Source organism: Balaenoptera ricei, chromosome 7, assembly GCF_028023285.1.
Source record: "Balaenoptera ricei isolate mBalRic1 chromosome 7, mBalRic1.hap2, whole genome shotgun sequence".
Classification (NCBI taxonomy): domain Eukaryota; kingdom Metazoa; phylum Chordata; class Mammalia; order Artiodactyla; family Balaenopteridae; genus Balaenoptera; species Balaenoptera ricei.
In genome coordinates, this window is record NC_082645.1 from 102,612,507 (window position 1) to 102,633,654 (window position 21,148).

At 54.4% G+C, this 21,148-nt stretch overlaps 1 protein-coding gene across 2 annotated transcripts; it reads left to right on the forward strand.

The window, feature by feature from the left end:
* Nucleotides 1–303: 303 nt before the first annotated feature.
* PNKD (PNKD metallo-beta-lactamase domain containing) lies at nucleotides 304–19,976 on the forward strand. 2 transcript variants are annotated; one of them, XM_059928672.1, is made up of 9 exons: nucleotides 304–649; nucleotides 13,587–13,702; nucleotides 13,868–13,947; nucleotides 14,593–14,651; nucleotides 15,364–15,456; nucleotides 15,830–15,993; nucleotides 16,716–16,802; nucleotides 17,721–17,836; nucleotides 18,047–19,976. In XM_059928672.1, the coding sequence occupies exons 1-9, from the start codon at nucleotides 489–491 to the stop codon at nucleotides 18,218–18,220; spliced, it is 1,050 nt and encodes a 349-aa protein (XP_059784655.1). In that variant the 5' UTR covers nucleotides 304–488; the 3' UTR covers nucleotides 18,221–19,976. The 2 variants fall into 2 exon arrangements, with proteins under 2 accessions (XP_059784655.1, XP_059784654.1); XM_059928671.1 differs by having other exon boundaries at nucleotides 307–649; nucleotides 13,835–13,947.
* The last annotated feature ends 1,172 nt before the right edge of the window (nucleotides 19,977–21,148 follow it).

Sequence of the window (21,148 nt, forward strand, 5' to 3'; positions counted from 1 at the left end):
TGAATGAATAAAAAGAATGAATGGCAGCTGACCCATGTGATCTCCCAGGTTCCTTCCAGCTGAAAAAGTTTATGAGGCTACGGTTTCCCGCCAAGAGGCCCATTCCAGGGCCTCTCTCAGAGTTCCCCGTTGGGGGAAGGTGGGAGGGTGTGGGGCCGAGCCCCGGACTCCAGCGATTTTATACCGGGATTAGCGCAGATCAGAAGCCGGCTCCGGCCACGCCTCCCGATCGGCCGGCCGGGGGCGGGGCCAGGCCGCCTGCAGCCGGGTGATATTCCGGGCGTGCACCAGGCCAGGGGCGGCGAGTGGGCGGGTGCGAACGCGAGCCAATGGAGGGGCCTGACCAGAACGCCCCCAGTCCCCCAGCTTGCGGGTGCAGGGGGCGTGGCCCCAACCCCTCAGGTTCCCCAAGTGGGGGCCTGGGCCGAGCCGTCGCCTAGCAACGCCCCGCCCCGCCCCCTGGGCGGCCTCGGGCGCCTACCCCCAGCATGGCCTGGCAAGGCTGGCCTTCATCGTGGCTGTGGGTCGCCAGCTGCGGGCTGCTGCTCCTGGTCCTCGTCCTGCTCGTGAGCCCCAGCAGCTGCCGAGCGCGGCGGACCCTCCGCAGCCTGTTCATGGCGCGTAGCCAGCGGCTGCTCTTCCGAATCGGGTTCGTGCCGGGCTCCGGCGGGATGCGGGGCTCGGGAAAGCGGTCGCGCTGGAAAGGGGGACTGAGAGGGGTGCCGGGGGAGGGTTTAGGGGTTCTGACGGGGCTAGGGCTAGGGGATCCAGGGTCAGAGAAGAGCGATCGGAGAGGCAGGCTGGAGAAGCCACTGATCTGGGGGGGACTGAGGAAGAGAAGTTGGGGGTGGAAAATTGGGCTGGGCTGGGGAAAGCAGTTTGCGGCGGGGGGGGTGGGGAGCAGGCCAGGGTAGCCAGAGAAAGGGGGCGTTGAGAGGACATCTGGAGAAAAGAGCCAGATGAGGGGCTGGAGACAAGGGAGCTGGAAAAAGAGAGCAGGTGCAGGAGCCCGGGCTCCCGCCACCCCCGCAAGTTCCTCCAGTGGGCAGGTGCTGGTGAGAAGGCATGTCTCAGACCGTCTAAGTCTCACGTGAAACCGCTAACCCCTTCCATGTGTCCCTGTCCCTCTCCCCATCGCTCAATTCCCTACCATTCAATGTAAGCTCTTCTGTCCCAACAGAGAGTCCCAACTCTGTAGGTCAGTCTGTCCCTTTCCTTCAGTCCCCTCCCCCACCAATCCTGGCCCCAGTCATAAGCCTCAGGCTGTGAAATCCGACCCTAATCACTCAGCCTGACTTGTTGCTGGTTCACTGACCTCCAATGACTTTTTCCTTTCTGACCACCCCCCACTCCCACCCCAGTCCTCATTCTTCCCTTCCAGCTACTTCGACTCCTTCCTGGGCCAAGCAAGGTTGGCGACCAGCCCTGTTCTGCCACAGAAACACTAAGAGGCAGCGAAGGAGACACAAGAGGAAGGCTTCCTAGGGTCTCTATCCCCTTCCCATTACCAGCAGGGCCAGGGGGCAGGACCTCAGGCCCCAGTTGAAGGACAGTGATATTGGGCCTGGGAACTATGGGAGCCCTGGCCCCAGGCCAGGCTCGGGGGAGGACCTAAGCCGGGAATTTCCTGAGTTTCAGAGAAGACATTGTACAATTCACCCCTCCTCCCCTGACCACCCCAGATATCCCAGAAGCTTCACCCCTAGGATTGTGCTCACACTCACTCTAAGACAAAGAGATATAAGGGCCCAGTGGGGGGAAAACTGGAAAAACATAGGTTGGGGGGGAATCTTGCACATGTGCCTTTTGGGGCATTCGCATCTCTAATAGCCCAAACATTGGTCACATTCTCAATGATGCTCCAACTAAGTCACCACTGCTCTGCATTAAAATAATGAGATTTACAAATATTCAAATATCTGCATATTTAGGATTAAAAAAAAATTTCTCCTTACAACATTTATAGAAATTTTATTGCTCTATTTGGGGAGGGATTTTTAAATCTACTTCCAGCTTTCAAAATTGGTAACATTGAAATCACACAAATGGCCTGAGGAAGTGAAAAATAAAGGTTCCACAAGAGACTGGAATCAGAAGTCCTGAGATCAAAATTCCCAAGGTCGCCACCTCAGAATCCTGAGGGTTTGGCTATTCCTAGAACTTGGGGTCTGGGAGTTTCCAAATCCTCAAACTTGGAATTCTCAGAGAGCTTCTTTGGAATTCAGTATTCTGTGGGCTTTCCTGTGGCTGGATTTCAAGGTTGCCTTGGAACCAACTCCCCAAATTTGCAGAGCAGAAGGGCGTGCCTGGAATCAGAATCCCAGATCCTGCCCCTCCAGGGTCTGGGAAACAATCAGTCCAGTCCCTTGGGGGAGAAGCCACTGGCTGCTGGGAGGGACAGGGGGTGTTAGCAGGAAACGGTCTGAGGGAAATGGGCAGGTGTCAATGCTGTGAGGGTGCCTCCAGGAAGGATGGAGAGGGAGGGGGACAGGATGGGTCAGGACATGATGGAAGGGGCAGAGCGCATGGGCACACTCCACCCTAAATGTGTGGCTGAGAGGACCACAAGTAGAGGATTCTACTGGAGGCTGGAAAGTGGATGATGGAGATAGGAAGCAATGGCTGGGAGAGGAGTCGTTGTTGATGTTATCATTAATAACAATACTCACTGGTGTTTGACAGCATTATTAAGGGCTTTCCTCAAACATAACCACCATTGTCTTGGGATGGGGATAACTGGGCGCAATGGAGGGTTGATTTGGGCTAGCCTGAGGCAGACACACACATTTGGGACTCTGCGGGGCCTGGGAGGCAGCGTGTAGTAGTTAAGCATATAGCATGTGGGGACAGACAATCTGCTTTTGAATCCTAGCTTTTGTGCCTTAGTAGCCACGTGACCTTGGACAAATAACTCAGCCTCTCTGTGCCTCAGTTGTTTGCATCTGTAAATGGGCCTGGTGATAGTGCCTATCTCACAGGGCTCCTGTGAGGAGCAAATGAAATTCTACATAGGGCCTGGCTTGTAGTAAGTGCTCAGGAAATGTTAGCAATTGCTCATTCTATAGCATGAGGGATGGGTGGGAGGGAGGATACATGGCGGTGGGCCATGGCTCCTTCTGGAGCTTCCTTTGTTTTTTTTTAAATAGGCGCCCAGATAGCTTGTCAACTTCCTTTTTTTTTTTTTTTTTTGGCTGCACCATGCGGCACGTGGGATCTTAGTTACCTGACCAAGGATCGAACCGGTGCCCCCTGCAGTGGAGGCACGGAGTCTTTTTTTTTCTTTTATAAATGTATTTACTTGTTTATTTATTTTTGGCTGCGTTGGGTCTTCGTTGCTGCGCACGGGCTTTCTCTAGTTGCGGAGAGCTGGGGGCTACTCTTCGTTGTGGTGTGCGGGCTTCTCATTGCGGTGGCTTCTCTTGTTGCAGAGCATGGGCTCCAGGGTGCGCGGGCTTCAGTAGTTGTGGCACACAGGCTCGGTAGTTGTGGCGCACGGGCTTAATTGCTCTGCGGCATGTGGGATCTTCCTGGACCAGGGCTTGAACCCGTGTCTCCTGCATTGGCTGGCGGATTCTTAACCACTGCGCCGCCAGGGAAGCCCGAGGCATGGAGTCTTAACCACTGGACCACCAGGGAAGTCCCTCACTTTTTTTTTTTTTTTTTTTTTGGAGCTTCCTTACATGCTTCTACTCCTGTCTTCCAAGTCTATCCTGCCCATGTACCCATCAGGAAATCCCACATCCCTTCATTCGTTCAGTGACCCCCCCCCTAACTGCCCTGGGTCGAGACTGTGGGATCACTGATATGAGCGGAGTCTGGTCGCCATTCTCAAGGAGTCGGGGAGAGGAGCATGTGAAAAGGGACCCTAAGTGGCAGGAGGCAGGGCATGACAGTTTCCCCCAGGAGGAACAGGGTGTGCCTGAGGAGGCTGGGATCCGGAGTGTGTGCTCCCCTATGTGTGCCTCCTGCTTCATGCCTCAGTTTCCCTTTTGCCCCTTTGCCTTCTCAGTGGTAGTTGAGGAGGTTTGAGTAGAGAAAGGGCCCCTGAGCAGAGCCTGTCTGCAGGGGGTGGGGAGGGGAGGGGGGTGAATGGGGAATTAGGCTGGGAATGTCTTGAGAATGTCTGAGAAAGTGGAAAGCGCCTGGCCTCTGCGGATGGACAGCCCTAGCTGACAAAGCCTTCCCACTCTCCTTGACCAAGTGCCCTCTTCATTCCTAAGCATAGAGGATCTTTCTTGAACCTCCTGACCCAAGTGAAACCAGCTGTCCCAGGACAAACCTTGCTTGCTCCACTTCTGAAAGAGGAAAGCCCTTCTCTGGGGCCAGTGAGGACCACTGGCTTGATTTCAAAGGGTGGCAAAGGTCCTGAGCTGAGGACCCTTGAGTGAATGACCCACCTGCTCGTGGCCTGAAGAAAGGCCACATAGAGGCAGTGGTCTGGGCCATCCACAGCACAGCCTGCAGGAGGGGAGCAGGGAAGGTCCTTTTCCTTTCTGCAGGCCTTGGGACCTGGAGAGCTGCAGTGTCGCCATCTACAGCGGCCCCTCGGCTGGATGGCTCCCAGTGCCCCCTTCCCCAGGCCACGTTGCCTACAGAACGGAGTCCACACCCCTCACCCAAAGGGGCTCTCCCACACCCCCTCCAGACCCATCTTCCCCAATCCCATCTTCCCCAGGCCCTGTGCTCTTGCTGTACTTCTGTCTGGGGCCTGCCAGGCCTTCCTCCCTGCGTCAAATTTTGTTGCATCAAAGCTCATCTTCAAAATATATCCAAAACCTGAGCACTTAACCCACCTCCACTGCTACAACCCTGGGCCAACCTGTGGTCACCTCTCACCTGATCTCCTAAATTGACAGCTCCCTTCAGCCTTTGTACCCTCAAAGCACTCTCAGCATAGCAACCAGGATGAAACTGTTAAGACTGAAGTCAGAAGTGTGTCACTTCCCTGCTTAGATCCCTCCAGAATGGCTCCAAGGCCCTGAGTGGCCTGCCGATCCCCAACCTCACTTGTTTTTGGAATGCTCCTCACCTTGCTCATTGGGCTTCGGCCACACAGGCCACTTTGTTGTTCCTCAAACACTCTGAGACAGTCTGACCTCCAAGACCTTCTGTCGCTGTTCTCTCTCACTAGAACTTTCTTCCCCCAGATGGCCACATGGCTGTGCCTCTCTTCCTTCAGGTCTCTGCTCAAATTTCACCTTATTCAAGAGGCCTACCCCGACCACCCTGTGTAAAAATAACAAGGCCCCCATGCCTGCACTCGGTTACTCTACGCTGCTAGGTTATTCTCCGTAGTACATATCACCACATGACATCCTATATATCGACTTGCCTATTGTTTATTGGTTTTCTTTCCCAGCCTGAATATGAGCCACATGAAGGAAGAAACTTCTTTCACTACTGTATCCCAGCTTCCAGAACACTGCCCGGCACAGAGCTGGCCCTTGTTAAACGGCTTTTTTTTTTTTAAACATCTTTATTGGAGTATAATTGCTTTACAATGGTGTGTTAGTTTCTGCTTTATAACAAAGTGAATCAGCTATACATATACATATATCCCCATGTTAAAGGGCTTTTAAATGAATAAATAGCTTGGCCCAAGTGCCATCTCCTCTACGAAGCGGGCCCAGCCTCCCCAGTCAAAATTCATCTCTGCCTCCAGTGACCCCTGGCACTGTCTTCCCTCCTAGAGCCTTCATTGCATATTCTTGCTCATTCTTGCATTAGGTGTTCAGAGGTGTGATTTCCCCACTGGACTCCCACAGGCCTAGCCCAGGGAGCAAGACTGAATCAAGAGGGCCTGGGATTAGGGTGAGGGAGGGAGGGAGGGGGGGAGTGGGGAGGGGGAGCCCAAAAGAACAGACCAAACCAAACAAACCCCAGGGGCCTTGTCTGGGCAGGTGGCCTGGGATTTCAGGCAAGGAGACAGAAATAGTCCAGGCCTCCTGCCCAGGACCGAGATTCGGCAAAGAGGCCGCCAGCAATGCCTGTGTCTCTCGTCCTCCCCAAGAGCCCTCAGCAGCCATTCTTCCTCCCCCCTGGGAAAGACGGTGAAGGCTGGAGAGGGCTGCAGTCTGCAGAGGACCATACCCGGGATGGGTATGGAGACAATAGACACAGGCCCTGTGGTCTCCCGCTCAGGCCTGTGTCTTGACCTGATGCAGGCACTGCCCCTCTCCTGGTCATGGGGAAATGGTCCCCCTACCCCCCAAGGCCTGCTGGCAGCTTCAGGAAACTCTCACTCTCGAGGGCCTTTTTAGCTATCTCATCTTCAGTTTCCTCAGTTTTGAGAAAGCACAGAGCAGCTAGTGGCTCAGTTTGTTCCTAAGGGGCCTCAGAGCAGGCTGTGCTCCAGTAGGACTCTGTGTCCTGGTGGCTGTCCAGGTCCCTCAGCCCTCAGACAGGCATTTCCGGTTTGGTTTCATAAAGACTGCCTGTCACTGGTCAGATGCAAAGCCTGGGAAAACCTGGGTCCCGGGGGTACAGGAGAGGAGAAGCCAAAAGCACCCCCTGACCAGAGAAGCCTCTCAGCCTGGGCTTGCCGTCCAGCTGGTAGAGTCTGGGGCCAGGGCCTAGCTGGGACAGACAGCCCCCAGGCCTCTCTCAGAGCTGCCCAGGATGGCAAGACTGCTCAAGGGAGGAGGGGGAGAAGAAGGGCTTCATTGTGTGTTCTCCACAGCCAGTCAAAAGAAGGGGGTGGGGAGGGGCTGTGTCTCACTGCCCCAGCTGTCCCTGGTGGCCTCCCACGGGCTGGAGGTTCAGGCTCAGATACCAAAGACGCCACACTCTGGTTCAGCGAGGGGAGGAGTGAAAGGTATGCCTGTGGCCCTCACTGGGGTGACGGGTGCTGTGTCCTGCAGCCCCGACCCACGGGGAGGGCCCTCAGGCACCTTCAAGGCTGCCCCAGGCCTGCTGCCTCCACCCCAGCCCCACCCTGCAGAGTGGTTTTTCTGTCTCCCAGCTGGGTCCCAGAGGACCAATTAGGAAACTTTCTTTTCTTTTTGGTGAGGCGACAGTGGGTAGTTCCGGGCCCCAGAACTGCTGAATCAGAATCCAGGAGGGGCGGGGGGCGGGGGGCGGGGGGCGGAGCGGGGGTAAGCAAAAGAGGAAAATGTTGGAATCTTTTTGTTTCACCAGCACTCCCAGATCGTTCTGACGCATTCTGGCACATTCTGACCCTGCTTGGGGACCCCGTTGCGGGGCGTTTGAATTCCACATCAGGCCCTGGGGAGGTCAATGTCATCTTGTAAGTCACGTGAACTTCCTGGACTCATATGCTCGTTCAGAGAGGAGGAGCACTTGGGTTTTTTTTGTTTGTTTGTTTGTTTAATTTTATTTATTTTTTTTAGTTCTGGCTGCGTTGGGTCTTTGTTGCGCGCGGGCTTTCTCTAGTTGCGGTGAGCGAGGGCTACTCTTTGATGCAGTGCGCGGGCTTCTCATTGCAGTGGCTTTTCTTGTTGAGGAGCACGGGCTCTAGGCACACGGGCTCAGTAGTTGTGGATCACAGGCTCTAGAGCACAGGCTCAGTAGTTGTGGTGCACAGGCTTAGTTGCTCCGCAGCATGTGGAATCCTCCCGGACCAGGGCTCGAACCCATGTCGGCTGCATTGGCAGGCGGATTCTTAACTACTGCGCCACCAGGGAAGTCCTGTGCCCGTCACTTTAATACCTGCACGCCTGGCCCTGCCCTGCCTTTTCTGGTCACTAAGCCAGCATTTTGTGGGTCCCAGTTCTGTGCTGGGCTAGCTGGGCGCACCACAGGGGTGCAGAGGAGCCACGAGGAGCAGGCTGGTGACTGCCTGCCCCCTGCACGGCGCTGATTAGGGCTCCGGGTAGAAGTTGATAAGGCCCAGCCACTGCAGGGCTCACCTGCCCCTGGAGGCACAGGGAGAGGCTGAGTGCCCCAGATGGAGCAGGGGAAGACAGCTTTCTGCTGGGACAATCAGGAGCTGAGTTTGAGACCAGCCCTGAAAGATGCTTAGGGTTCTAGTAAGTAGAAAGGCCTGCAGGATATTCCAGGCTGAGACCTGCGGGAGCCAGGCAGGACTGTAGTTCTGAAATTTTAATGAGTTGTTTCAGGCATTCAGAAGAAGATAGATAGTATAACAATCCCCCCACCTCCCAGCTTAAGAAAGAAAATATTACAGATGCTGTGAAGCCCGTGCCCACCTCCCCACCCACCTTCTCCCTGCCCCGGAGGAAGCCCTGCTAATGTGCGTGTTGACTATCCCCTCAGCTGCCTTTATTCTTTTACTATTGATACATACGTCTCTATCCCTAAACAATACCAACGATGGTTCTGCATGCTTTGGCATTTTAGATAAATATTGTCAGGTTATCTGTTTTCTCCGTGGCATGTCTGTTAGCTCAATATTATGTGCTTGAGCTTTGTGCAGGCTGAGGGTTGGTGGTCTAGATCATTCGTTTTCCTGGATGTATGGTTTTCCATGGTCTGAACAGGTCACTACTTATTTATCCACTGTGCTGTTGACAGACATTTAGGGGTGTCTGTTCACTCTTGGGACACGGGGTTTTCACTGGGCCGTACGGGAGGAGGCGGCAGAGACTTGCCTCCTCCCAGTCCACAGAGGGCCTGACTTGGGGTGGGACACTCTCCCATCAGCAGTGGGGAGCCACTGAAGGCTTTTGAGCGGGAGTAGGATGCAGTCAAAGGAGGTGCTTTAGGAACTTAAACGTTTGCCAGAGGTTTGCAGTTTGGTTCAGGGGCAGAGAGCTGGATGAAGGAGGCTTTCGTAAGGGCCTCACTGAGAGCTTCTAGGGCCTGTTCCCAGGGGTGAGCCCATGCGGGGGAGGTGGGTGGAAAGCGAAACTGAGAGGAATCCTGTCTGGGTCACCTACACTGGGGAAAGGGTTAGATGGGCGGTCAAGTTGTGTAACTAGGAGGATGACAGGGCCTTTCCCAGAAAGAGAGGCAGCAGGAGTAAGAGCTGACAAGCATGGTTATGGACCCTGGTGATTGTGACACAGCCGAACGGCTGATGGAGGAGGAGCCGGAGCTCAGGGACTTGAGAGAGTCATGAGAAATTCATTGTCAGGGAAGGACCAGGCCTGGAGAGAGTGGCCCAGCGCCACTAGGTCTTCAGGCCCCTCCCCCTGCTCTGCACCGATCCAGACCTCAGGCCCACAAGGGCCACCCCGGCCAGCACAGATCTCGGGTCTGGCAGCCATCCCCGCCTTTCTCCATCTCCAACATCCCCTCTAGGCCAGGCCCTCGTCATCTCCCCCAATGAGTGACTCGGTTCCCCTGCCACCTTCCACTCAGCTCCTTTTCACTGTACCTTCTGCACAGCAGCTGAGCGAGCTCTTAAAAAGGGAAGTCAGAACACATGCTTCCCCACTTTAAAACCCACCAGCAGTTTTCCACCTCCTCTCCGTGGCCTGGCGCCTGTGCACCTTGCTGACCCCTTCTCTGGCTAGAGACTTCGAGGCCTCCTGGCAACTCCTAGAACGTGCCCTACTCGTGCCTGCCCCAGGGCGCTGGTGCTACGCCCCCCCCAGATAGTCTGCACTGCTGTCTCCCTCATCTGTCTGTTCCCTGCTCAAGCGTCGCCCTCAGAGAAGGGGCCTTCCCCGACCACCCTGTCTACAGTAAGACCATCTTCCTTTCCCACGACAGTTAACGGCTTGCATGTCAATTGTTTTGATTTCCGGTTTGGTGTCTGTTGGCTGCTCCTCTCGCTATGTTGGCAGGGAGCCATCTGTCTTGCTCTCTGCCATCTGCACCCTGTCCAGCACGTGCAGTAAGTATTTGCTGGAGAAAGTCAATGAAAGAGCAGGGCCTTGTTTACTGCAGCTTCTTAGTGCCCAGTCCCTGCGCTCGTGCATCTTCATCTTCCCTGGAGCACAAAGCACATATAATAAGTATCCAATAAGGGAAGACAGGGAGCATTTACCAGTCCCTCCCAGATGTGGACGGCCATGTTCTAGCAGCTATGAGGGGTGCCCGGCTGAATCTGGGAAGGAAACAGCAGTTGCTAAACACCTTCCACCTGTCAGGCCCTGGAGAATGTTAGCATTTGTCATCTTGTTTTATGTCACTGAATCCTCACACAGATGAGAAGCCTGATCTGTGAGACCATTGACTTGCCCAAGGTCTCAGACCAAGGATGGGCCAAGCCATGACTGGAACCCAGACCTTTCTGTTGCCAGAGCCCCTGCACTTTCCATAAGCCTAAGTAGGAAGAAATGAAGTCAGGAACAGGACTCCGGGCATGGATGCAGGGTGGTGTCCGGGCACAGAGGAAAGGGTGATTTTATTTTCTTATTTATTATTTTTAAAATTTTCATTTTGAAATCATTTCAGAGTTGCAAAATTCGTACAAAGAATTCCCGTGTACCCCTCACCCAGCTCCCCTGAATGTTAACATCTTTCATAGCCATGGTATAGTTATCAAAACCAAGAAATCAACGTCCACACAAACTAGTAACCACTCTCCAGACTTTACTGAAATTTTGCACACTGTCCCCCTAACATTCTTTTTCTGGTCTGGAGTCCAATCCAGGATATTTAGGTTGTTCCAACCCATCCCCTCTGGCTGGGCATCTCTGCTGTGCCAAGTCTTTGTTAGTCCGGCAGCACAGCAGGGAGAAAGGAGAGAATCAGCAGCTCCCACCAGCTCTCACCCCCACTCCGGGTGTTTGGTACCTCTCGCTTGCCTGTTCTTGGTGCCCCTTCCTCAGAGTCTCACATGGCCTTTCCCTTACTTCTTGGAAATGTCACCTCCTCAAAGAGGCCTTCCGTGACTGACTACCAGATCTAGAATAGCAGCTCCTGTCCTCATTCTCTATCCTCTTGCCTTGTTTATTTTGTCATCTTCACTTGACAGTATGTTTATTGTCCTGTCTGTCCCACTAGAATATAAGCTGCAAGAAGGCAGGGACTCTGCCTTACTCACTGTGTGCCCAGAGCAGGCTAATAGCAAGGCCTCACTAAATACTGTGGAATGAGTGAAAGTAGGAAGTGGCCGAAATGGGTTTAAAAATAAAACAAAAACAGGGCCTACGAAAAACAGACATAAAGACACATAAAGGATGGCAAGGGGCTTCCCTGGTGGCACAGTGGTTAAGAATCCGCCTGCCAATGCAGGGGACACAGGTTCAAGCCCTGGTCTGGGAGGATCCCACATGCCGTGGAGCAACTAAGCCCATGCGCCACAACTACTGAACCTGTGCTCTAGAGCCCACGAGCCACAACTACTGAGCCCATGCGCCACAACTACTAAAGCCCACGTGCCTAGAGCCTGTGCTCCGCGACAAGAGAAGCCACCGCGATGAGAAGCCTGCGTACTGCAACGAAGAGTAGCCCCCGCTCGCCGCAACTAAAAGAAAGCCCACGTGCAGCAACGAGGAACCAACGCAGCCAAAAATAAATAAATTAATTATTTTTTTTTAAAAAAGGATGGCAAAACCCCTCCACAGCACGTCTAGATTCCCAATTGATACAAGTGCATGGGCTCACAGAGCTGGGACAGCCATGATTCACCTTCAGCTAAATTGTTTCCACCAAATTGTCATGGAAACATGCTTGGTTTTGATCAAATTGTTTGCAGACAGGTCAGCTTGCTCTTCCCAAAGGGGACTGAAGAGTGCCTGCCCTTGCTGCCTCCCCGACACAGACACAGTAAGCCTCTGTAGGGATTTAGGGCCCTTTGTCCACATCCCCACCTCAACTTTTCTGTCTCAGGCTTAATCAGCCAGAACGCCACCCCCTTTTCTGACTGCCTTGCGGTGTAACCCTGAGCACTGACCGACCTCAGCCACACCCCAGCCTCAGTAGCCTTCCCGAGAGCAGAGGGGCTGAGACCACTCCTGCTCATACTCTGCAGCGCCCAGTGTAAAATGGAATTTGGAGGCTGTTGCTCAAAAGGCAGGAAAGAGGTGCCACGTAAGGTACTAAAATATAAAGCCTTTCCTTTCTTCTATGATCTCTCTCTTGACTTGCCGACTTGCCGTGATGTTTTTAATTTGCTACTTAATGTCATTCTGAGTAGAGGAATACTTAAAATCTTAATTGTTAGCATGAATTATGCCATTCATTATATATCATGCAGTGCCACTTTTAAATGCAAATATAAGAACATTTAACTCACTTGTGGGATCACCGAAACTACATAACTCACATTTCTTAGCTTGTACGTGGATATGTGTTATGTTCTGACCAGAACGGTGGAAATGTGGCACCGAACTAACTCAGCTGTTTTTATTTCACTTCTTGATACGTGCACATTCTACCGGCTCTCTCTGCTTTCAGCTTACTGATGAGCGAGAAGGGCTGGAAGGAGAAGGACAGATTGGTTGCCTCTTTCCCTTTCCTTCCGTAGCAGCATCATCTGCAGCATCAATGGTGGGATCATACAGGGAAGTAACATGATAAGAAAGGATGTGGTAGGGTTCCTTGATCATTTGTGTTTCTTAGAACACCATTGCCTTCTTGATGCATTTCAAGCAAATTCTAGTTTGAACCCAAAGTGTGGCTTACGGGCCAGCCAGTGCCCACCCCCCCCAACCCTTTACTCAGTCACAGATGTACACTCACCTGTATTCACTTTGGGTCTTGAATTCCCACACATAGAGGGTCCACCAGAATTCTGTGCTCGTGGCCATTGCGAACATGGTGTGTGAGGGGCAGCAGGGACGGAGCAGACATGTGTCCTGTGATGTTATGTGTATCACCTCTGCTCGCATGCATGTTCCATTGTCCCATCAGACTTCTTACAAGACACAAGTTCAAAGAGAAAATAGTTAAGAATTTCAGGATGGCAACAGCAGAGCATCATACCAAGTGTGGGGCATTATGTGACTGCCGAGTCGCACACCTGTGAAGCCAGCCCTGCGTGCTGGCATCCTGTATTTGGGGGACTCTCTCACTCGCAAGTCCCCTCTGTTCCTCGTGCCCCCTTTTCACTGTGTAGCCTGGGATGGCCTGGAATGGGGGCAGGTGGAGGGAGGGAGTGTGGTCAGCTCATCCAGCCTCACCACTGCCTGCTTCCTCCACCAAACTGCCAAACAGAACCTTCTACACTTTCCCTAAGTAAACCCTGCTGTCTGCTGCCTCTGGGCCTTGGCCTATTGTTTCCTCTACCCCCAGTTGTTCTCAGAATTGTGGTCCCTGGGTCAGCAGCATCAGCTGGAGCTTGTTAGAAATGCAAATTCCCGGGCTCCACCGCAGACTGGCTGAGTCTCAAATGCTGGGATCGGGCTGAAAAATCTGGTCTTCAGCAAGCCCCGGGCATGACTGCGACACACCGCTCCTCTTCCTGAAATACTGTTCCCACCTCATTGCGGCTTCCTAACTCCTATACTCCTTTCACTGAGTAAACCCCTCACCCTCGGTTCTCTTCTATGAATTCCTCAGCTCACATTTCGCCTGGTGAGCTTAGGGGTGTTTCTGTCTCATTCTCCATCTTGTCCTGAGTACTGAGCAGGGCAAACAGTCAGCACACGATAAGCGGTGGTGGAGTTGCACTGACTCAGGGGGTGACTGAGGGAGTGGAGACGTGGGACCTGGGCTTCACGGAGGGTCTGGGCTCGAGGGGCAGGGCTGAGCACAGACGTCCCGTCCTGCAGGTACAGCCTGTACACCCGCACCTGGCTCGGGTACCTCTTCTACCGCCAGCAGCTGCGCAGGGCTCGGAATCGCTACCCCAAAGGCCACTCCAGAACCCAGCCCCGCCTCTTCAATGGTGAGCTCTGGCCACCCCGGGCCAGCATCGCCCCAAGCCGTGGCCACCCTCCAGCCTACTCCCCATCTCATACCCCTGACTGCTGGGCTCCCCGCCCCATCGCCCCACCCACAGCCCGTCTTTGTTCCCCAGGAGTGAAGGTGCTTCCTATCCCCGTCCTCTCAGACAACTACAGCTACCTCATCATCGACACCCAGGCCCGGCTGGCTGTGGCTGTGGACCCTTCAGACCCTCAGGCCGTACAGGTGAGGGGAGGATGGGGTCAGGGGTACCTGGGGTCACCTTGACTGGCAGCTTCTCCTTGCTAGAGAGAGGCTGACCCTGCCCTCTGCCAATGGGATGTGCCCCCCTCCATGTGCACTCACACACAGACGCTGACACACATGTACACAAAGAGACCCCCACAAACACACCATGGGGAGGGGGTCAGTGTCAGGGCATGGCCAGGGGAAAGGGGGAGGGCAGCAGTGGGGGAATCAGAGCCAGAGGGCAAGTGGTGCTGACCCAGGACTGTGGGTCTAGGGAGTTTCCTTCTGCCTCTCACTCTCTGTGGCCCCCTTTCTGACCCTCGCTCTTCTCTCCTCGCCTCTGTCTGTCGTGTCTGGGCGTCTTTATCATTCCCTCTTGTTACTTATTTATCTGTGTGTGCGTGTGTCTGTGTGTCTACCCCCTCCACGAATCTCCCTCTCCCCTGTGCCCAGGCTGGGGCTCAGCTGCCCCCCTTTACCCAGCCCTCTCTTCCCCACCCCCTTGCCGTTCTCTGGCTTCATCGCCTCCTTCTCCCTCATCCCTCCCTGCTCTCCTCTCCTCTCTCCTCTCCATCCAGCACCCACGCCCCTGTTTCCCTCCGCATCCTGCTCCTCAGTCTCACTGCCCCCTCTCTCCCCTAGGCTTCCATTGAAAAGGAGGGCGTTAACTTGGTTGCCATTCTCTGCACCCACAAGCACTGGTAAGGGGCTGAGGTGGGAGGTCTGGGTGCAGATCATCTTCCCTGGCCGGCCCCTGCCCCGGCTGGGCTTGCCAGGACTGGGTCCCATGAGAACAGGCTGGGCTGAGAGTCAAGAAGTCAGGATGGGTGGACACCGTCCTCATGAAGTCACTGGGGCACCAGCAGAGAGGGAGGGGGAGGGGCGGGTCTCCCAGTGCTCTACTTATCAGGCTTCTGAAGCGCCAGAGGAGGGCAGGGCAGGCATTTACCTTCCATTCCGTGTGGGCAGGTGTGCCGGGCATGGGCAAACCTTGTGATCTCTTCCATCAAGGAGGTTATAGTCCAATAGGGGAGACAGCCCCGTATGAAAGTGTACAACGATGACAAACAATAACAACTGTGACAGTTGGCACAGGGTATGGGGGCAGGGGCGCCAGGGAGGGTGTGATCGGATCCACGTGGAGGAATTAGAGGCTGATGACCCTGGAGCTGAGAGTCCAGAAGATCAGTTGGCATTAGTTGGTGATGCGGGGAGGGGTGGCGAGTTGTTGGGACAACATTCTGGGCAAGGGGACAGCTTGAACAAAGGCCAGAAGAGGTGTGGACAGCTTGGTTCAGTCCAGAAGCCAGGAGTCCCAGGGCTCAGAGGCCTGGAGGTGCTTGGGGAAGAAGGAGGCAGGAGGCCCAGTACAGTTGCCCCTTAAAGGCCCTGCCTGTCTGTGCCATCCTACAGGGACCACAGTGGAGGGAACCGTGACCTCAGCCGGCGGCACCAGGACTGTCGGGTGTATGGGAGCCCTCAGGACGGCATCCCCTACCTCACCCAGTAAGTCCCTGACCCAGGGATGGGATGGCCCTTGTGGGCCCTTCCCCTCACCCTCCATCCTTTAGTCACATGTTTCAGGGGTATCAGCAGGTGGATCTTTGCTGATGCCCTTCCTGGCCCTTAGAGAGTAGATCACAGCCCATCTGAAGACTGCCACTGCCCATCCCCCAACTAATCCAGCCATAGTACCCAAAAGAGGAAGCAGGAGGGCTTGGATCTGAAGCCCTGGGCACTGGGGGTGCCTTCTCTCTCTGGTGGGGAAGCCCCCCTCCTGTACATCACCCATTCCCTTGGGCCTGGGCAGGGTGGGGGAGGGAGGATCAGCATGGCACAAGCTCTAGTGCCTTCTCTCCACTATTGCCTCACTTCTCAGTCCCCTGTGTCATCAAGATGTGGTTAGTGTGGGACGGCTTCAGATCCAGGCTCTGGCCACCCCTGGCCACACACAAGGCCATCTGGTCTACCTGCTGGATGGGGAGCCATATAAGGGTCCCTCCTGCCTCTTCTCAGGGGACCTGCTCTTCCTCTCTGGCTGTGGTGAGTCCCCCAAAAGGGAAGAGGGAGGAGGGGGGACAAGAGGGAGGGAGAGAGGCCAGGGCAGGGGCCCAAGGACAGCCACAGCTCCACGCAATGCATGAAAACATTGGTTTCAGTACACATGTTGCCTTGGCAGTTACTCCCACCTTTGTTACCTCGATTTTTCTTTTATATCCTCATGACTTCCCGCGGGGGATGGACAGAATGAGACGATGCCTGTAACTGAGTAGAGACCTCGAAGGGTGTTTGTTTCCACTGGGTGGAGCCTGGTTCTCTGATACAGTGACTGGCAAGACTAGTTACAAAAACTTGAGAACCCCTGAGTGAGAGGGTGATCCTGTGGGTGGGAGGATCACAGGTCCCAAGGTGCATGGAGTGCCAAAGACAGCACAGGCAAAGAAAGAAGTGCTCTATGGAAAAGAGCAACCCTATATTGAGTGGGCTTGGAGCCACAGAACTCAGCCTGAAGGTTCTGCACCCCCTCTCTATCCACATGTCAATATGTGCAATGAAGGCCTTCAAATGGGCTCGGTTGCGGTTGAATATTTGGGCCCAGCTCCCAGAGGGAGGGAAGGAGTAGATGCCAGGGAAGTGGGCATGGCAGGGGCACGGCTGAGGGCTGGTGGCCAGCCCCAGCTGTACAAGCTGGTCCCCACCCTTTTCATGTACCTTACCGTGCTGTGTGGTTCTTGTACCTTACACATACCTTCTGACCCTACCAGGACGGACCTTTGAGGGCACCGCAGAGACCATGCTGAGCTCACTGGACACCGTGCTGGGGCTGGGGGATGACACTCTGCTGTGGCCTGGTGAGGTGCCCCTCCCTCTCCTCCTAGCCCCTCACACCCCCAGAGTCCCAGCCGACTCAGCTCCTGGCCTAGAGGGGACACAGCTCCACCTCTGGTGGCTCCTGGAAGCCAACTCTAGCAGTGGGGGCAGAGCTCCCTTCTGTTTGCAGAACTGGCTCTGTAAGGCCTCTGCTTCCCTGGCAACCAGCCCACAGTCTCTTGGGAGCCCTGTAGGCCCCAGAGCATCCCTGGGAGATGGCTGATTTTTCATAGCCAAAGCCTAGAACAGAAAATTGCCTTTGCTTAATGAGCAAAGAGGGGCCTTAAATCCACTCTGCGTGGATCATTGCCTGCATCCATCATCCACACACTGCACGTCCATCATCCATATGCACGTACACGGAATATCCGTCCATCCATACGTACGTGCATGTGTACATTGCATATCCATAGTTTCTAAAACACATTTACTCATATCTCAGTTAATCCTCAGAACATATATGCATCCATTCATTCATTCGACAAATACTTTATTGAGCACCTAACGTGTACCAGGCCCTGTTCCAGGCACCAGGAACACATAATTTTATAGTGGCATTATTATTTTCCCCACTTGCCAAAGGAGAACATTGTGGCTCAGAGAAGTGCCGTGACTTGACTGAGGTCGCACAGCTGGGCAGAGCCAGATGGGCTAGAATGCAGGTCTTCTGGCTCCAGGTCTGGTGGTTTTCCCCCCTGAACTGCTTCTGCCTCTTCACTCGTGGCTGACTTGTGCCCACATTTAGAGAAACAGCTCCATGTGGTCAGGGCTTTTCTGGAAGCATTCCCCCTCCTCCCCAGTCGTCAGGTACCCATAGGCCTGTGGGTGGGGAGGACTTTTTCTGACCGTACCACCCATCTCACTCGGCCCTGTGTCTTGGCCCCGATGGCCATCCCTAGGCCATGAGTATGCGGAGGAGAACCTGGGCTTTGCAGGCGTGGTGGAGCCTGAGAACCTGGCCCGGGAGAGGAAGATGCAGTGGGTGCAGAGGCAGCGGATGGAACGCAGGAGCACGGTGCGGGGCTTGGGGTCCAGGAGGGGCCGAGGGCACTCCTGAGGGAGGTCTCAACCCTGCGGGCCCTCTCCAGAGCTCTGACATATTTGGCACAAGGGCCTTCCAGTGAGAACTTCTGGACCCTGGGATGGGGCGGTGCAGGGGGTCTTCCCTTGTTGGGTCTATTTTCCAGATTCTCCCCACCAAACCCGGGTGCCTCTCCCCCCACAGTGCCCGTCCACCCTGGGAGAGGAGCGCTCCTATAACCCGTTCCTGAGGACTCACTGCCTGGTGCTGCAGGAGGCTCTGGGGCCAGGTCCAGGCCCCACGGGAGACGATGGCTACTCCCGGGCCCAGCTCCTGGAGAAGCTCCGCCAGCTGAAGGACCTACACAAGAGCAAGTGACCCCGCCGCAGCCCAGCCTAGCGCCCCCACCGTGGTGGGGAAGCCACCCATCATGGCCCACACCACACCTTCCCTCTCACTGCTTCCACCACCACCTCCATCAGCCCGTCAAGCAGGCACCACTCCCTGACCCGGGTCGGGGGAGAGGAGGGACAAGGCGATGAGACCCTGAGACCGAGAGGAAGGGGGCTGACGGAGGGCTTGGAGACTCCGTGGGGTGAGGCTGAGTCATTGAGGGCAGAGCTAATCGGGAGCCTCCCCTCCTCACTTCCCCTGTTCCTGTGATGGCAGCGAGGATGAGGAGGCCTCGCTCTCACTGTAGCCTCTGAACTCAGGGCAGCAGGAGCCATGAACAGGTTGAATCCATCTTCCCCCTCCTCCCATCCAGGGCTGGGAAAGAAACTCACTCCCTCAAAGTGTCCTGACGTGTGGTGCCTTGGAAAAGTGGTCACTCAGAGGGGCACCTGGGCTCTGGATTACTGAGAGCCTGCCCCTCCTCCCCCAGCTTCCCTGCTCCGCCTCCACCCGGCCCCCATGAAGGCATTTTTCAAACAGAGCCATTTCTGAGAAAGAGGAAAGGGCTGGAAGCCTGGCTGTGGTCAATCTCTGCCTCGGTGACTCCCCTACTGCCTGGAAGGCGGAGGATCCTGGTTGCCAAGGAAACTTGACCTCAGGCTGAGGAGACACCAGGAGGCTGGGATTGCAGCCCCACAGTCTTGTAGGTCACACATGCTCCCTGCACAGCTGGCCTGGTCCTGCCCGCTGGCCTCTGCCCCTGCCCTGGGCCAACAGGGCCCCTCCTCCCCAGGGGACCAGAGAGCCATCGTCCACCAGGACCACTGTGGTTTTCTCATTATGGCCCGTATTCTTAGGAACTCCTGCTTTATCCTCAACCCTTTCCTCTTTTAGTTAGTAAAGCCATTCATCTGGCCCTTTGCAGTTGGCCAAAGACATTCCCAGGTCATTTCTCATTTGGCCTTTGGCCCCATCATGGTGGGAGCAGGGGATCAGCACAGCAGAGAGCGGAAATCAGAAGTCCGGGAGCGGACAGCTCTCAAATGAGTGGCAGCTTCCAGGACCCCAAGCCTGGGCCCTTCCCCTCTGTTCAGCCCTCCCTCAGCTCAGCTCCTCCTCTGGCCTTGGGTCCAGTCCCTTTGGGACTGCAGTGAGGACTCCGATGGTCCTCAAGCAGGCGTGACTTGGGTCAGCCAGGAGCCTTCTCTTCGTGGGTGGAAGCCTTCCTTCCCTCGGGCTCTGCTCTCCTCTGGGGCGCCTCCGAGATGTCTCCTGCTCTCAGTTTCTCCTCATCATCCTGCCTCTGCCTTCCTCTCCAGCCACAGCCTCTGGAACCAACTTCAGCAATACCGCCAGAATAGAGCTCCCCCCACTCAAGACATGCAGTTCATGCCTCTGTGCCTTCGCTCATGCTGTTTCTTCATAATGGAATGCCTTTACCCTGCTCCTCCTGCCTTGTCTGCCTGGCAAACACCTATTCGTCTCTCACAATCCCCCTCAAAGGCCCCCTCCTCCAGGAAGACCACCCCCGTACCCCTCCCCCTCCAGGCTACCTCTCCTCTTTGTAAATGCTTCGGTTGTGGCACTTATCCTACTGTATTTTAGTTGTTTACATGTTTGTCTCCCCTTCTAGACTGTGAACCCTTCAGGGCATGGACTGTATCTTATGCATCTCTGTATTTCTGCGCCTAGCACGGTGCCTGGCACACAGTAGGCGCTCAATAAATGTTGAATGAATGAATGATTTAACTGAGGCTTGATCCCTCAGTGGGCTTGTCTTTATTGCTTGTTCCGTTTTCCTGTCTGGGTTACAGTTCTTGCTTACTTGGAGTGACTGCTCTTCCAGAGCTTTGGGCAGAAACAGCACTCTAAATATACCCTTCCATGGCTCGTGAGCATTTGTCCAGGGTTTACAATTTGCCTACCTCGGTGTTTTCCAAAGCTTGAGATGAACAGGAGTACTGCTGGCCACAGGAGAGATAGCTTTACCTGGTCACTGCACAGCAGTGAATGTGCTTCAGCGGCAAGGCCTTGGTGCCGGCCTCTCTTTAACGCCTTTCTAACTAACAGCCAGACTCCAGGTCGGCAGTCTAGGGCAACTATCTTGAGTTAAACTTTAACAACATCATTTTGTGTTCTTTGTGTTTATCTTTGGGGTCAATATTTTTGACGAGCGACACCAGTTTTCAATTCATGAAAGTGATTAAAGGTACAGGCATATCTCATTTTACTGTGCTTTGCTTTATTGTGTTTTGCAGATATTACGTTTTTTACAAATTGAAGGTTTGTGGCAACCCTGCATTGTCAGATGATGGTTAGCATTTTTTTGAGCAATAAAATACTTTTAATTAAGGTATGTACATTGTTGTTTTTAGACATAATGCTGCTGCACACTTAATAGACTACAGTGTAGTGTAACATAACTTTTATATGCACTGGGAAAAAATTTTTTTGCGTGACCCCCTTCATTGCAGTATTTGCTTTATTACAATGGTCTGGAACTGAACCTGAAATATCTCCAAAGTGTGCTTGCATTTATTGAAATAGGAAAATACGAAGTAAAGGTGACACTTGGCTATGGCAGAATTTTTTTTTTATATTTATTTATTTATTTGGCTGCGTTGGGTCTTAGTTGCCACAGGCGGGCTCTCTAGCTGTGGCACTCAGGCTCCAGAGTGCGCGGGCTCCCTTGTTGAGGTGCCCAAGCTCAACAGTTGTGGCGCATGGGCTTAGTTGCCCCATGGCATGTGGGATCTTAGTTCCCTGACCAGGGATCGAACCCACGTACCCTGCACTAGAAGGTGGATTCTTAAACACTGGACCACCAGGGAGGTCCCTGTGGCAGAATTCTTAAAGGTGGCCTTGGTGTGGCTGAAGACTGGGAAGCACTGGCTTAGCTCCACATTTCTTGGG

Bases quoted from the DNA above. Each gene is read 5' to 3' on its own strand.
- PNKD (XM_059928671.1), top strand. From the start codon at position 489: ATGGCCTGGCAAGGCTGGCCTTCATCGTGGCTGTGGGTCGCCAGCTGC. The intron at 14,652-15,363 runs GTAAGGGGCTGA...GCCATCCTACAG, and splicing joins CTCTGCACCCACAAGCACTG to GGACCACAGTGGAGGGAACC. The intron at 17,837-18,046 runs GTGCGGGGCTTG...CTCCCCCCACAG, and splicing joins GGATGGAACGCAGGAGCACG to TGCCCGTCCACCCTGGGAGA.